This window comes from Tenrec ecaudatus, chromosome 1 (assembly GCF_050624435.1).
Source record: "Tenrec ecaudatus isolate mTenEca1 chromosome 1, mTenEca1.hap1, whole genome shotgun sequence".
NCBI classification, from domain to species: Eukaryota; Metazoa; Chordata; class Mammalia; order Afrosoricida; family Tenrecidae; genus Tenrec; species Tenrec ecaudatus.
The window spans coordinates 82,732,254-82,748,653 of record NC_134530.1 but is presented as its reverse complement, the minus strand read 5'-3'; the positions used below and the strand labels follow the sequence as shown (position 1 = coordinate 82,748,653).

Genomic DNA, 16,400 nt, shown 5'->3' with positions numbered 1-16,400 from the left:
ACGAACGTCAAAAAAATATTCTACAGCACTGTAATCACAGCAGACTGGTGCTGGTTTGATGGCAAACACATAGACCATGGAATGGAATTGAGAACTCAGAATTAAATCCATCCATCTAGGGACAATTGTTTGTCACAGTGGTCAAAGTACGTTTCAAGGGGGCAGAAACAGTCTCTTCATAAGTGGTGCTGACACAATTGGATGTCCCTTGCATAACAATGAAACAAGACCCATGCTTCACACAATATAGGAAAACTAACTCAAAATGGATGAAAGATCTACATGTTAAACCCAAAACTATACAATTTGAGGGAAAAAACTATAGGATCTTCTTCATAAAAATAATAACAACAAAAGTGTGAATAGAACATTTTAATAAGACAAACGGGACTTCATAAAAATGAGTTGTATAGGTCCCTAATAAAATGTAAAAAAAGAAAAGAGGAGAAAAAATGATTAGGGCAGGGACTGTACAGATGTGCTTTATACAATTGATGTATGTATATGTATGAACTGTGATAAGAATTGTATGAGCCCCTAATAAATTGTTAAAATTTAAAAAAAAATTTTTAAAAAAAGATTTAAAAAAATGCTCATCAAAAGACACTGATGCTCACCAAAAGACTTTACTAAACGCAAGAACTTACAGACTGGGAAAGCATCCTAAGAAATTATGATTCTGATTAGGGCCTAATTCGTAGAACCTATAGAAAATTGCAACAGGTCAGTTGGTTACCTCTACGCGAACAATGAAAAGACAAATAAGCGGTGCACAAGTGAACAAAGGGATTGAGACTGACGGAACCCCTGAGATGGTGACACGCTTTTTGCTCAGCACTGAAATCACTCCCAAAGTTCACCTTATAGCAATAACTAAACAGGTCTATGAAACGTGTTCCTTCGAAAGTCAAGTATAGGAGACCAAATTGGCAATACCTGCCCATAAACAAATATGAGAAGACAGGAAAGGGTTAGGAAAATGGATCAATGGAAACAGTGAACCCAGGGTGCTAAGGGGGAGAGGCTTGGTTCATTTCAGCAGAGTGTAACCAATGCCCTAAAACCATTTGTATATAACATTGAATGGGATATGAATTTGTTCCGTAAACTTTCACCTAAGGGTCAATAAAGTATTTCATTCCTTTTTAATGGGCAAAGAACCTTCACCAGAGAAGACCTCCAAGCAGCCAACAAACATAGGAAAAGAAGTTCGCAACCATGCTCCCTGCTCTAACGTCAATTTTGGTTCCTAGGTCCTAGGTCCTAGCGTCTAGCACAGGGAAGAACTGCCCCTGTGGGTTCCTGAGCCTGTAACTCTTTAAGGGGGTAGAAAAACTTCATCTCCCTCACGTCGAGCGAGCGGTGGTTTCGAAGTGCTGACCTTCCGGTTAGCGGCTCACCTTGAAACCACTACTCAACCGGGGCTCCCTAGCCTTTGTTTCTGTTCGTAGGTGCCAGCAAGGAAGTGGAGACCCTGTTTACGACAGAACGAAACACCGCCCAGTCCTCTCCCAGCCTCACAGTGGCTCTTGTGTTTGAGCCCAGGTTTGCAGCCAGTGTGTCCATCCAGTGTGTCCATCCATCCTGTCCAGGGCCGTCCTCTTTTTTGCTGCCCTGCCACTTTACCAAGCTGGATGTTCTTCTCCAGGGACTGGTCTCTTGACAACATGTCCCAGGGACGTTAGAGGAAAGAAATCGCACTGTCTTTTCCTCTGAAGAGCAACCTAGCTGAGAGATGCGGCTTTCTACTTCCAGATAGTGTTGTAGGCACAGACATCCGAAGAGGGCAGCTCTACCCTGTCCTGTAGGGTCGCTATAAATAAGGAAACTTCAAAAAGCTCATGGAAACATTCGAGTGACTTTTATTTCCAATTTTTCACAGACTATTCAAAGCCCCCTGGTGTTGCCACAGCTGGGCACCCTGGTGGTGTAGTGGGTTACACGTTGTGGTGCTAACCGCAAGGTCAGCTGTTCAAAACGACCCCCCATTCCTCAGGAGAATGACGAGGCTTTCTCCTCGTGTAAAAGAGTCGCCATCTCAGAAAGCCACAGGGGACAGTTCTGTCCTGTGCTAGCGGATCACTGTGAGTCGGATTCCATGGGATGGCAGTGAGTTTGTTTGGGTTTTATCACCTTAAAACAGTTCAAATTATTCCCGGATTGTTCTGAAGATTCTAAAACGGAAACTGGTTTCACTGGGCAAAATGGAGGCATCCGGGGGGTTCTATTCTTTCTGGAGCCTTTAGGGAAAAATTGTTGTTGTTGTTTTTACTATCTCCTTTCCCAGTGCCTAGAGACCACCTGCCGTAGAAACACGTCAAGGCAGCTCTGCTGCCATCGCCAAGCCTCTCCCCTGGTTATGACTCTACCTCCCTCTTTCCCTCCCAAGGATCCTTGTGGTTGCACGGGCTCACTTGGCTAATCCTCGGGAATCTTGTCAGCTCAGGACCCTTACTGGAATGACCCTGCGAATTTCATTTTGCCAAGCAAGGTCGTGCAGACACAGCTTCTGGGATTAGGATCCAGGCATCCTGGAAGTAGAGCATTATTCTTCCCACCGGAAGAGAGAGGCTTCTTCCACCTTTGCTTTCTGTCCTGATGCAGGGATGATATTGTATACAATAATAAGCTGGTGCCGTGCTGTTGTTAGTTGATAATTGTACCTTTCTTTTGAAAATGTCTCCCAAAGATAGAGTAGTCATTTGAGCCTCCTGTCCTCTCTTGCCCTTCCTGACTCCAGTGTTCTTAATCCGGAAACAAACAAATAATCAAACAAAGAAAACCAGGAAGATGGTTGGACAAAAGTCTCCCTCCGATCTAGAGAGTACTGTGGGCTGGCACCTCTGTCTGCCTCTAAAGATTTCTGCTAGTTTTATCAGATGCCTGGAGCTAAGGACCATATAGGCAAAGCCTAAAATATTTAAATAGGGTCAGCTGACTGTCATCGAGCTAATTCTGTCTCATAGCGTCCCCATAGCGAGAGCAGACCTGCCCCTGTGGGATTCTGATACTGTAAGTCTTGTCAGGAGGATGGTAATGCAGATTTCTCTCTTGGAGCAGGTGGTAGTTTTGAACTGCTGACCTTCCAGTGAGCACTCCAACTCTTAACCCACTATGCCATCAGGGCTCCTCATCATTTTCCTCTAGAAACAATTTTTTAGATAGATACCTCCCATCCAGGACCAAGTCTTGGAGCCTCTACCACATGACAGAGTCAGTAAAAAAATTTTTGTTTTTATCAAATGAAGAAGGAAAGAAGGAAGGAAGGAGAGGGGAAGAAACACGGAAAGAGGAGAGAAGGGAGAACCACACATGACTCGTTCGTGGCAGAACTAGATAAACACGTGTGTTTGCAACGCCTCCATCTAGCTAATTCCTGTTTCACCAAGTCGCAGGCAAACATCAGGGTATGTAAACAAAATTATCTAGACGGCGCTTGTAACTTTCTGGATTCACTGTACCCATGGGGATTGCTCTTCAGGTTCTTTCAAGAAAGAGTTCGAGATTCTTAGAGCAACCCCTAGGCGTTATTGCAAAGGCAAAAGTCAGTCCGTAAATCTGAAAGACGTTTTTATTATGTGTCTATGGACTCCTAAGGACCATCGTTCCGTGATTTGGACCGAAGTCATCTTGGCTATTTGGGCAGGCTTTAGTTTAAATGCCGTGTAAGAAACATATGAAGACCGGAATGTTATTCTTCAGCCTTTTACACCCTAAAAGGGTTGAATAAAATGACCAGACACATCTAAGGAAGCAGGGAGTCTGTTTTATGGACTTTATCCCCCCAGGAAAATACAAATATGAAAGAAAGTCGGAGGAGAGGATAGATCCAAATTTAGGGAAGAACCAAGGTGGAAAAAATGCTTTCTCACTGGCCATGGGCCCGTGGTGTGGAAGGCAATGAGGTTTGGGGGAAGGGTGCACGGGGATGTGATGAGACAACTAGAGGTGTGGATCCTGCTACGGCTGCCACGGGCTGGACAGATTCAAAAGCAACTCACAACAACACCAGCTTTGGATCCCGCCACAGGGTGACCTTGCTCACACAAACACTACGACAGTCATGGCAGTGACAGGTACTTACCGCGAGTCACTGCTAGTCTATTCACTCATGTAAATCCCCAGGCGTGATGATTTCTATTTTGCAGAAGGAATTGAGGCCAGCAGGTTAGGCAAATGGATGAACGGTTCCTCAGCTAATCAGTAAGTGCAGAGCATGCCAAGAAAACTCCACGGGTCCCTGGTGGCTCAGAGGTTTACTTGATGGGCTGCTAACCACAGTGTCAGCGGTTTGAAACCCCAGCCCAGCTGCTCCGAAGGAGAAGATGAGACTTTCTATTCCAGTAAAGCGTTATAGTCATGGCAACACACAGGGGCAGTTCTAGCCCATGACCCCATAGGGTCACTGTGAGTTGGAATCCACTTGGTGGCGGTGAGTTTGTTTGTTTAGACCAAGCATACTTTTCTCCTGAGCGTCACTGGGAAAAGTCCAGGCTCCAGCCTGGCTATTTTGCCCCTGGGCCATCAGACATGTCCGCTCTCTTCACTGGCCCCCTCTCACCAATCATGCCTTTGCAGAATGCTTCTAAGCTCTCTCCCCTCAAAATGCTTTCAGAAATACATTCTTGGCTTCTGTTTGGGGTGGCAGGGGTGGGGGTCAGGGGTAAGCTGCGAATGCTTTTACCAGCCTTTCCTGGGTCATGAGGATCAGTCAGCACAGAGCATTAAAGGTCCAGCAAATTGTCCAGCACAACGCAGGTGTTCACACCATTCCAGCTCCCCAACTGGATAACAGAGTGACCACAGGTGCGGCCCTTTCTCCATCCCAGGGCGGTGCATAAACCGCAGACTTCTTTGCAATGGGGACAATGACTGTGGAGACCAATCCGATGAGGCAAACTGTAGAAGAATTTACCAAAAATGTCAGCACGGAATGGACCGATACTGGGCGATTGACACATTGGCCAGTGGGTAAGTGACCCCTCCTGTTTGGAGATGGAACAGCGCTCCTTTCCGGGAAAAAAAAAGGTGGCATGTATATGGATGCTTCCGGATGCTCTTGAGGGCAGTCCTGGTGTTCTCTGGAAGCACATTCAGTGAGTGGATAGAGCTGAGCCACGCCGAGAGTAGTGGAGGGACACTGGGAACAGAACGATGCATGGGAGCAATGGACCACTGCTACAGGACAGTGGAGGCTGACCACTAGTTTCAGTGCCTGCTTTGTGACTGTGTTGGTGTCATTGGTTAATATCCTTGCTTGGAAGAAAGTCGTGGCGATCTATTAACCCAAACTCCGCCACTGATCTCCCTGTCCGTGCATGGCATGGTTCTTCTGTGAGGCACATAGGATCACGAGGAGTCAGAGTTGGGTTCTTTGACTGGGAGTCGCATAACAGTGAGTTATAGGACTGTGTTGGGCGTTGTCTGAGCTTTGGTGTTCCTATCCCAGTAAAAACTTGGGGTGGGGTTTATTTATTTCTCTGTTCCTAGACCCCAGCGTGGACCATAGCCTAGAGGCGAAGCTCACAGTGAGTGGAAAAATGCATTCCCAAGATGGGTTTGGTGTTCATCTGTGTTTCACGCTTCTGAGGAGCTATGAGTTGCTCTGGTCTTTTTTCAAGGATCTAAGAAGCTAGGTGACTCTTAAGAAGTCAGAAAGGGCTACGTCCTTTGAATCTGGGTCCTGCCAACTCTATCCTATTTTGCTGCCAAATTCTGCCGCTTCTCGCCATCAGGTGGAAGAGTGAAACCTTCCCCTCCTAAATTGTAATAATCCACTGAAGGGGATACAATATGGTGAGAGGAAACTCGACCCTAAATGGAACTTCTCTTCTTATGAAACAAAAATCAGATCCTGATCCTTATAGGACGCCATTAGAAAGAGGCCCTTTAGGTGGCCCCTCCTCTGAGTGCCAACCACTGCGCTAGCTAATGGAACACTGCCTCCTTGGGAGGGAAACCGAGGCCCAGAAATGTTAAGTGAGATTCCAGTGGTCACTCGGCCAGAAGGTGAGAGAGCCCTGGGGCAGACCAGGTAAGAGAGTTCAAGGGGACTCGGTACAGGAGGTCAGAAGGAGCCACTTGCTGGTCAGGAGATTCCAGTGAGGGACACGTTTGTGTAGCTTTTTGGGGAGAAGACAAACAGCAATGTCTTTCTCTCAAAGTTCTGCAGTAAACTAATAAGTGAGAGGCTGCGTGTGTGGTGGGACAAATACAGACTCTGGAACCAGGCCACCGGACTTTGAATCCTGGCATCACCAATGATTGTTAGCAGGGTCACGCTGGGCCAGTCAAATGCCCTCCCTGTGCCTCAGTTTCCTCGTCTGTTAAATGGGTGTGGTGCTATTATTGCTTACCAGTACCACCAGTTGCTGTCCAGTCCATTCCAACCATGGCTACCCCTTCTGTACAGAGAGAACCTGCCCCACAGGGTTTCCCCGCTGCGGCTTTTGAGAAGTAAATACCGAGCATGTCTGTCCAGGCCCCTCTGGGTAGATTCGAATTGCTAACCCTTGGGTTCGTCATTGAACACTGAACTATTTCTACAGCTTATAAATTTGCTAGAAGGATTAAATGAACTCACGTGCATGACCTGGAGAGTGTGTTACCACCACCCAGCACACACCATGCTATATTTGTTAAATAAAATAACAGTGTCCATTATTATGACATGAAAAAACCCATGGTGGGAAAGAAGAGCTAAGTATGCTGGGAAGGAATGGTGGGCAGATGCTAAAAGGAGATAGATCTCCAGTTGATACACAAAGAACTCTGAGTGGTCAAGAATGACTGGTGCTTCAGAAGACAACACGAGAGAACATTGAAGTAGGGCTGGATTTTCCTCTTCTCTGACACAGACTTAATATTATCTATAAACAGAGCTCTATCAGTGGCGTGGGTTACACGTTGTGCCACTCATTGCAAGGCGGGTAGTTTAAAACCACTAGCCATTCCACGGAGAAAGATGAGGCTTTCTACTTCTCTAAAGAGTAACAGAAACCCATAGGGGAAGTTCTGCCCTGTCCCACAGGCTTGTTAGAATTCAAAATGCTCAAGGACTGTCAGTTGCTGTATTACGCAGGGCTGAAAGGGCCCTCAATGAAACGAGGCATCAACCTAGGCCCTCCAGAAGCAGTCATTATCTTGATTATGTCCTGTGATGGGAGGCCACAAAGAGCGAGAAGGCAGGCACCACCCTCAAGAAGCGTGTAAATCATAACAAACAGTAATCACATCCGAACCATTGTTCAATCACCTAACAAGTACCGACATGTGCAACCCTCACCGCAACCCAATGAGGGGGGCATTTTCATAAAACCCACTTGACAGAGGAGGAGATGGAGGCGCAGAGATGATAACAGATTTGCCCAAGGTCACACAGCTGGTGCATGGCAGAGTATGGACTTGAACCCAGGCTCCGTGGCGCATGCTCTTCTCTATGACGCCCTTCCACTTTCACAGTAGTACAACGCAACACATGCGCCAAGGGGAAGCACAGGGTGACAGCGGGGTTCAAACCCAGTGGGGGTGGGGATTCCGGTCTTTCCCCAAAGGGAAAGCTCAGTCTTGAAAGAGTGGCAGGAGAGAGAACAATGAAGACTTGAAAGTGCATCGCAGGCCCAGAGAACAGCACTCGCAGAGAAGGAGCAAGGCAGATGGAAAGAATCACATGCTTTTCCAAATGAGTGAGGCCGAGAGTAGCATATTGTAGTTGGAGAGTGACCAAAAGTGAAGCTATAAAGCTGGTTTGGAGGCAGATACCGAGGCCCCTTGAAGGCCATGCCTAGCAGCTTGGGTTCAGTAGGGTTTTCCATCTGAGATTCGGCGACCTGCAAACCTAACCTCTTCACCCTCTCTGCGTCTTCCTGGCAGGTTAAATTTATTTACCAACAGCTTGGAAGGCCCAGTTCTAGATCACAGATATTACGCCGGTGGGTGTTCCCCACACTACATCCTCGACACACGGTTTAGGAAGCCATACAATGTGGAAAGCTACACCCCACAGGTAAGTAGCAGCCAGGAAGCAACTGCAGAAGAGTGGAGTGTGTTATGGGCCAGAAATGTGGCTGGTCAATGTGGAGTTGCGGGCCCTGGATGCTGTGGGCAGTGTGATCCTGTGGGCCCTGGATCTTGTGGGTCGTGTGACCCTGGGTTCCCTGGATCCTGTGGGCCATGTGATCCTGGGTTCCCTGAACCCTGTGGGCTGTGCGATCCTGGGTGCCTCACCTTTTCTCTTCGAGCCTCAGTTTCTTCCTGTGTGAAATGGATCGTTCCTTCCATAAGGCACTGGCGTGAGGAAGACTTGCTCTGTACATCAATAGTGCTAGCATTAGGAATAATAGCAACACTAATAATATCAACAGCCACCTTGGGGATACAAGTAGAGTTTAGGATTTGGAGTCACGCAGACTCAGTGCCATCTGCCATTTACTGTCTGTATCACCTTAAATAGTCAAGCCTATGTTTGGCTTTCTTTTAATTGGGAGGTGTGACGCCTTCTCTCTGCAGCATGAGAGTTAGTGGGATAATAAGTATGCGTGTGCTTAGGACAAAAATTGGTGAGTTCTCAAGAAATGTTAACTTGGTGCTGCTATTGTATTAATATTATTACTATTACTACCAGATTCTTGACTATTAGAACTAGGCACTATTCTTAGCATTTTAAACTATAAAATTCTCTCCCAATGTAAGCTTATAATTAAGTGTTATGATTAATATGCCAACTTTAAATCAAATCTCTCAGAGAGTGGAGTTTAGTAGATTATGCTGTGCTAAGGGTTAGGAATTCAGCTGCTAACCACAAGGTGTGTGTGTGGCAGGGGAGGGGGAGCAGGGGGAGTTAAACTTCCCAGCTGCTGCACAAGAGAACGATGAGGCTGTTTTCTCCCGTGAAGAGTCACAGTCTCCAAAGCCCGATATTTGGTTGCTGTGAGTTGAAATAGACTTGGTGTCAATGGGTTGGGTACTGATTTACATTAGTCTATAGAATGCTGGTGTCATTGGAGGCTAAGTATTGGGCTGCCTTCTGCAGGGTAGGTGGTTCAAACCCACCAGATGCTCTGCCGTAAAAAGATGAGGCTAACTGTTTCCATCAAGATGCATAAGTTCAGAAACCATAAAGAACAGCTCGGCTCTGTTCCCAAGGCCACAGTGCACTAGAATCAACTAGATGGCAGTGAGGTTTCCTTCTTCTTCTTCTTCGTCTTAACATAAAACACACACACACACTGAAGGGAAGAGTGCAAAGCCAAGACCCTTGGCTCTGGACCCGACTCTCCCACAGATCATGGTGAGACGAGGTTTCTGGTCCAGTTGAGCCTCAGTTTCCCCACCTACAAAATTAAGGGTTGCACTAGAAGGTCTTGGTGGCAGTTTTCATGCCTAAAACGCCTTTCTTTTGAAAGTTGGGCTAATACTCCACACACACCCCCACCCAATTCCTGACACATTCATTGTCCAAAAAGGAAATATTCACTCAGGGCCAAGCCTAACTTTTGGCTAAAAAGAAAAAGAAGATTCCCAACACTCTCATGATTCTACCCAGTGCCCAGTCTCTTGATTCAGAAATGGTGGTGGTGGGGTGTGTGTGGGGGGCATCTTAGAAGAGGTATTCCTCACCGAGGCTAACCCAATCCAAACACAGGCATGATCAGGCATCTCAAATCTCCTCTCCTCACTGCCAACCATTTTTGAGCACTTACTTTGTGCCAAAGGAACTCTGAGAATACAACCGTTGAATGTTTGGCTTCCAATCAAAATACTGGCAACTGAGCCTACCCAGAGTGAAAAAACCTGAGAATACGCCCCTATAAAGCCGTATATGGGGTCACCATGAACTGGAATTGACTCAATGCCCAAAACACTGTGCTGGTGCCTGAATGCTTCTATAAACTCAACTCTCAGGCCACGCCTAATGAGGGGAACCATTATCTTCTCCATCTTATACACGAAGAAACCAAGTCTCAGCGAAGGGTACATCAATTTCCAAGGTTATCCCACAGGAAGATGCTAATGTCAGTTTCTGCCCGTCAAAAGTCAATCCGTAAATACCCTCTGAATCTAAACCCAACATATTGACTATGTCTGTCTGTCTCTGCGTCACTGTCTTTGGTGATGCAAGCAGTTAACACACTCAGCTACTAACCGAAAGGCTGGAGATTTGAGGATGCTCAGAAGTGCCTCAGAAGAAAGCCCCGTCCATACACTTCTGAAAGGTCAGCCATTGGAAACGGCAGGGTGCCCAGCTCTGGTCCACATATGGTTGTTAGGTGTAGAAATTGACTTGATGGCAACCAGACCATGAAGGAGGAGCCTTGGAGTATTTTTGAGATCAAAGTTGGAATCTTAAAGGAAGAGGAACAAATTGGACCATATTTATCTGTATCCCAAACACGTAGACCAGTGCCGGGTACAAAATCTCTGCTGACTTGTACTGAGCTGACCTGAACTACATGAAATAAGAAACCTTCTCTTTTCTTCCTGTAGACCCAAGGCAAATACGAATTTGCACTAACAGAGTATGAATCTTACAAAGATTTTGAACATAATGTCACACGGAAATCAACTGCTGTATCCAGTTCCAGTTTTGGTTTTAAAATACCTGGATTATTTGAACTTGGCTATGACTTGACAACTGCTAATGGCAAACACTTTATTAGCAGAATCAAGCGATTCACTCACACTGTAAGTATGCCTTTGTTGCTTTTATATTTACATATACTCATTTGAAATGTCATCCCTATCGATGAGTCTGTGTTCCACATTATTACTAACAGCCCATAATGTTTCTGGAAAGCCTGTTTACGAAAAATAGCTCCATTTTATATTAATGTTGTTTTTAGAGAGGCCGAGCGACGATGGCCTTCTATAATTACTTTCTCTCATTTTCTAAGAAGCTGTTTTCCTTGTTTTTCATTAAGCGTGAGATTACTGCTTTGTCAAACCAAAATATCGCCCACAGCACTGTGACTTCTGTCCTGATCAGCCACCCAAAACTTTCTCGGCAGCCTCACCAAGCACCTACTCTCCAGCTTCTCGGGCCAATTGGTGGTGCTAACCTTGAGGTCACCCAGCAATTGCCCTTGCCTTTCTTCTGTTCCGTATCAATTTCCTTCCTGGGTTTGTATCCTCAGCTGTCCCTTAAATACTTTGTTCCCAGTTCTCTTCCCTTTATACTTTACAGTTGACACTGCTTACCTTCCACATCTACAGGCAGGAGCAAGGAGTCTTCATGACTGATTGTAGCCTTTCTCTCAGACTCTAAACCTGCATTGCCTATGCTCCTGGGCACCATCACCTGGATGCATCACTAACCCTCCACAGCAAGGTCTTCCTCGTACAGGTTCTGTGTTGATAGAGTTTTTTTCTTCTCCTTTTCCAAACTAAGAACCACAGAATTCAGTTGGGCTCACACTGCTTTATACTTCATTTCTACAGCTGTGGTCATGGAAAACCTTCAGTGAGGACCCTCCAATATTTTAAAAAACAACTTCTCCCATTTTTAACTAACTCCAGATCTTTGACTCTTCTAAAGAGTCTCATTTCAAAGCCATTTCCTACCACATTCTTCAGTACTAATCATATCTGCTCCTATCACCAACAAGGTCAAGATCAAAGCTCTTGGTTGGGTGGAAGTGGAATTATTGAAGTGGGATATGAGGTTGGAGAGGCGGGTAACAGGCAAATCGGAAGAGCCTTGAGTTCCAGGGTAAGGAGGTTGTCATAAGTAGGTTTATTGTACCAACCTGGCCAATAGGAACATTTGGGATTAATTAAGTCACAATTTGATTATAGGGCAAACAGATAAGTGGATCGGCAAAGCCCTCCCCCATCTCTCTTGCTCTCCGGTGATTACACCAGCATGTGGCTGTGTTAGCTAGTTCTCTGTTTAACTCAATTGATACCAGGAATGGGGTGGTTCTAGAGCAATGAGACGATAAATATGGGCTTCCCAAATTGTCTCTACAACCTGATTAGGCTTAATAGCACTGATAATGCTGTCTCTAGCTCTAAAGACATGGATAAGTCTGCCACTATTAATAGAGAGGGTGGTGTTAATCCATGGTGTGAAGTCGCAAATCCAATATCCACAGTATCACCACCAATAGATGAAGGGCTTGTGAGAGGAGAGGCCCTGGGTGATCATGTGTTTGATATTTTCCAGCAGTTTTGTCCAGAAGAGAAGTATAGGAAGCTGGTTGACTGGTCCTCCTTACAATAGAAAAGGTGATCCAGGAGAGGGATAATCTCAGAACCTCGGAAGCACTTCTCAAGTGCCGAATAACAGACCTAAAAGCTACTGCATGTGCTACAAAGGAGAGTCTTCTCTTCTCTAGGAATAGAGCTGATGTTGCCAAAACCTGAATCTAGAGTCCCATCATACAAGTAACTAAATTACAGCGTCAGCTGAATTGCAGGTCTGGAACAGTGTCTGATATTAAAGTAAGGGCTTTAATTGGAAAAAATGGGACCCTGAAACATGGGATTGGATCATATGGTTTGATGATCCAGAAGAGGAGGATATTGAGCCCCTAGAGTCGATTGAGTTCTCTGCCTCAACTTGTGAACTTCACTACCTGTGGGAAAGACAACCCATGGAACATGTAGCTAGAGTTTGAGGTTCCTTCACCACGCTGCTGGGGTATACATCACTTGAGCTTGAGGTTGGTGGATCCTGTCATCTTGCCTTGCTTGAATTCGATATTCTATCTGGGCCTGCTTTGCTAAGCTCCTCAACTGCTGACTGTTGGTGATCCACCCTGCTATTTGCTGCTTGTGGGCGGACTTTGCCTGCATTGCCTGAGGGCAAAGGTAATACAGAATGAAGTAGAGGAAGGCAGTTCTACCTATAAGTATGACCACATGATCAATTGCAAAAGCGAGGTTTGTGATTATCAGTTTATCTTCTTTATATGTTTTTATTGAATATATTTTCATTGTTCATATATCATGTGCCAGATACATTAGATTTAGTGTGTTTTCCTTTATATGTATGAAAGATGTATGATGATAGTTGTGTGATCTCATTAATGTCTGGAAATTATATATGACTAAAGAATTGTGTATAGGTGCCAAAAGTTGGCAAGGGGTGGACTGTGATAGGTAGGTTTATTGTGCCAACCTGGCCAATAAGAACATGTGGGATTAATCAAGTTGCAGTTTGATTGGAGGGCAAAAAGATAAATGGCTCAGCAAGGCACACCCCTCTCTCTCTTGGTCCCTGGTGATCAGACCAGTGGGCTGCTGCTTTAGCTAGTTCTCTGCCTAACACAGAGTTATATTTTATTCTCTAGACACTGAGTTTTTAATGTGGTGGGTTATGGTGGAAAATCAATCTGAAGGGGGCTTTGAGGTGAACAAGACTGAAGTCTACAGTTATTTATATGAGGAGAAATAATGATGGAATCTCAAAAAGATCTCTGCTGCATAATATCAACCAGCAGGGGATCAGTGGCAAATAATCATATTGTTATTGTCTCTGCTGTCTTTCTTTATCTTCTGGGCTGTTAGGTTCTTCAGGGAATACACTATTTCTTTCATCTCTAGACTCAGAATGGCATTTAGTAGGTGCCCAAGACTGAAATACAGGGATGCTGGATAAGCTGGTCTAGAAGCAAATCACAGGGTAGCACCCATGCACTTCTCCCATTCTCTGTCTCCCTTCAGCACCATGATTGAAATGGGCAGTTACAAGGTGCTTCTGTCGTACCAGGCACCACACTGGAGACTTAAAAGACAAAAACAAATAAACATAGCCTTGGCTTCCAAGTCCAGCCCAGTAGGAGAGGTAACTTGCTGTTTTTTTTTCACATCAGTTATAACACAACTTGGCTGTATAGGCTTTACAAGAAATGGAAGTAAAGTGCAATGCATTAGAGAAGAGAATGCACATCTCGGCAAATCAAGGATGGTTTCAAATAGAAATGGGAACATTGGTGGTTCTGTATTAGATTTCTTGCCTCCTATAAGAGAGACACAAGTTCAATTCCCAGACAATGCACTTCAAGCATGGTCACTGCTTTTCTGTTAGTGGAGGCATGAGTGCTGCTATGCTGTGAAGAGGTTTCAGAGAAGCTTCCAGGCTAAGATGGACTGGAAAGAAAGGCTTGGTAAGTTATCTCTGGAAATTAACCAATGACAATCCTTTGGATCACGATGGTCTAGTCTGCCACCTCTTAGAGCAATCAGCCTCTTACAATTGTGGGGGGTCCTCTATAGGTGCAATTGTATGGCAATAATATATAAAGGTTATAGTAAAGTCATAGACAATAGGGAAGGTAGGAGAGAAGATAAAATAAAGGAATCAGACACATTTTATGGTAGCATGCTCACCTCAGCCCCTCTTGGTGGTCAACGTGGAGGTGGGAGACAAGAGCAGGAGAGAGAGAAATATATTTATAACCAAGGCATGTATATATATATGTATATATATATATACATATATATATATATATATATGGAACAAGCCCTCCTGATTACAGGTAACCACATACATCACAGGAAGGGGTTGTAACATAGGCAAAACAGCAAAGGGAGGGGGCGATCTAGAGATGCACACACAATAGGAAGAGGAGGGATTAGGGGTGCAGATGACAAGGCGGGCAGATCCTAGATTCAAGATGGGCTTGACCCTTTCTCTGGGATCTCCAGGGCAACATTCGCTATCCTTATCAGTAGAGTGTGTGCCCCACCTAAGGTGGGACAGACAATAGTCTGATTGCTCTGGATGGCTGATACCTTCAGGGAGAAAACTTCTAAGCAGCTGACTACACAATGAGCTAGCAAGCAGGAGAAGACCCAGGGAAAAATCTTTTTGTATCCCACAACCACCAATCATTGGGATGACACAGGAGCAGGCAATATTTTTGTTCTCTTGTGCAGGGACTGACTTAATGACAGCCAACAACAACAACAACTGTGTTAGTCTGGGTACTTTAGAGAAACAAATCCACAGAAACTCATGTCTAAGAGAGAGTTTTATATAAAGGTTAAGTGCACATCAAGAAAACATCCCAACCCAGTGCTACTCAAGCCCACAAGTTCAACATTAACCCATTAGCCCATATGTCCAACACTGATCCATAAAGTCCTCCTCCATCTCCCTAAACAGACACAATGATGTCGACTGCAGGAGGAAAGCAAAAACAGTGAATGTGTAAGCATTTCAGCACTGGCAGAGGTCTCCACACAGCGGCCCCAGCACCCAGGCCTGCATCAGGGTAGGTCCATGTGGCTTCTCCTTTGGGATGTCTTGCAGGAAGTGAGCATTGCCAGCTAAAACAGGGAATTGGTTAAGGCAGCTGCACCCTGGTCTGATCATCAGAAAGCAAACGACCTGAGAACTAGAAAGGCGCGGCTCACCGAGCCATTTATCTCTCTGCCCTTCAATTAACCCCACATGTGTTTTATCAGCTAGGTTGGCACAATCATCTTTTACTATCTCAACAACCATCAAATCAGAGGTAAGGATTGATTTAGAGGAGTAGTAGTTAGGTTTCAGGCAGAAAAGAGAGGTAAGAGCATTTCGCACAGAAGAAACAGCACATGCAAACACTGTATCATGAACAATAATGCAACTTTGAGGAACAGTAGGAAATGAACGTAAAGCTTACTATAGATGGATGATGGGAAATAACAAGGCATAAGGAGGAAAGCTTGAGCTTGTAGGAGTTTACGCCAGAGAGGGTACTAGAGGACAGATTGTGAAGACCTTATATTCAAGGTAAGGAGTGGGGAGGGAGTGTGTGATTTTTTTTTCTAGAGGTACTAGAGAGCCAATACCCAGAAGGACATTATCATAATAAGAGTAGAGTCTTTAGACGTCACGTTTGATAGGAGCATTGAATACAGAAAGATGGGTAATCAAAGGGGAAACTTTTACAACTACTCAAGCTAGTAGGGAGTAGACCTGAAATAATTAGGACAAGTATGAATGGAGAACCTAGTGATTGTATAGGCGGGAGGGGTAAGAAGGCAGAGGGCCGTGATTCACTACCCTGTTTCCCCAAAAGTGAGACATACCCTGATAATAAGACCTACTTACAGTTTTGCCTCTCACGGCGATATAAGGCATCCCCCCAAAATAAGACCTCTGCGAAAATAAGGCCCCCCAAAGTTACCATAACTCTGGGCTCTGGACCATAGCGGTGGATGCCGCCACGCAGCTCGCTGTTGGCCACAGTGCAGCCGGAGCAGACAGGAAGTGCGAGGTGTCTTTTAATAAAACAATAAATGTGTACCGTATTCTTCTTCATTTGGGTTTCAGTAATTTCTCTTGGTTACATTACCCTTGATCACACCTTACCAGGCCTCCTACAGCCTCCTCACCACCAATTTGGATCACTTGTTGTTCCCTTGTCCCTGGGTTTGTTAACACCACTTCCTTTCCCCCCAAATCAGAG

General features: G+C 45.2%; 1 protein-coding gene across 1 annotated transcript in view; it reads left to right on the top strand.

The window, feature by feature from the left end:
- Positions 1-16,400, top strand: part of C8B (complement C8 beta chain) — a 59,229-nt gene that overhangs the window by 17,852 nt on the left and 24,977 nt on the right. Inside the window, exons 4-6 of the mRNA XM_075539911.1 lie at positions 4,830-4,971; positions 7,873-8,005; positions 10,486-10,683. Coding sequence (XP_075396026.1) covers positions 4,830-4,971; positions 7,873-8,005; positions 10,486-10,683 — 473 coding nt within the window. The remainder of the gene's footprint in view (positions 1-4,829; positions 4,972-7,872; positions 8,006-10,485; positions 10,684-16,400) is intronic.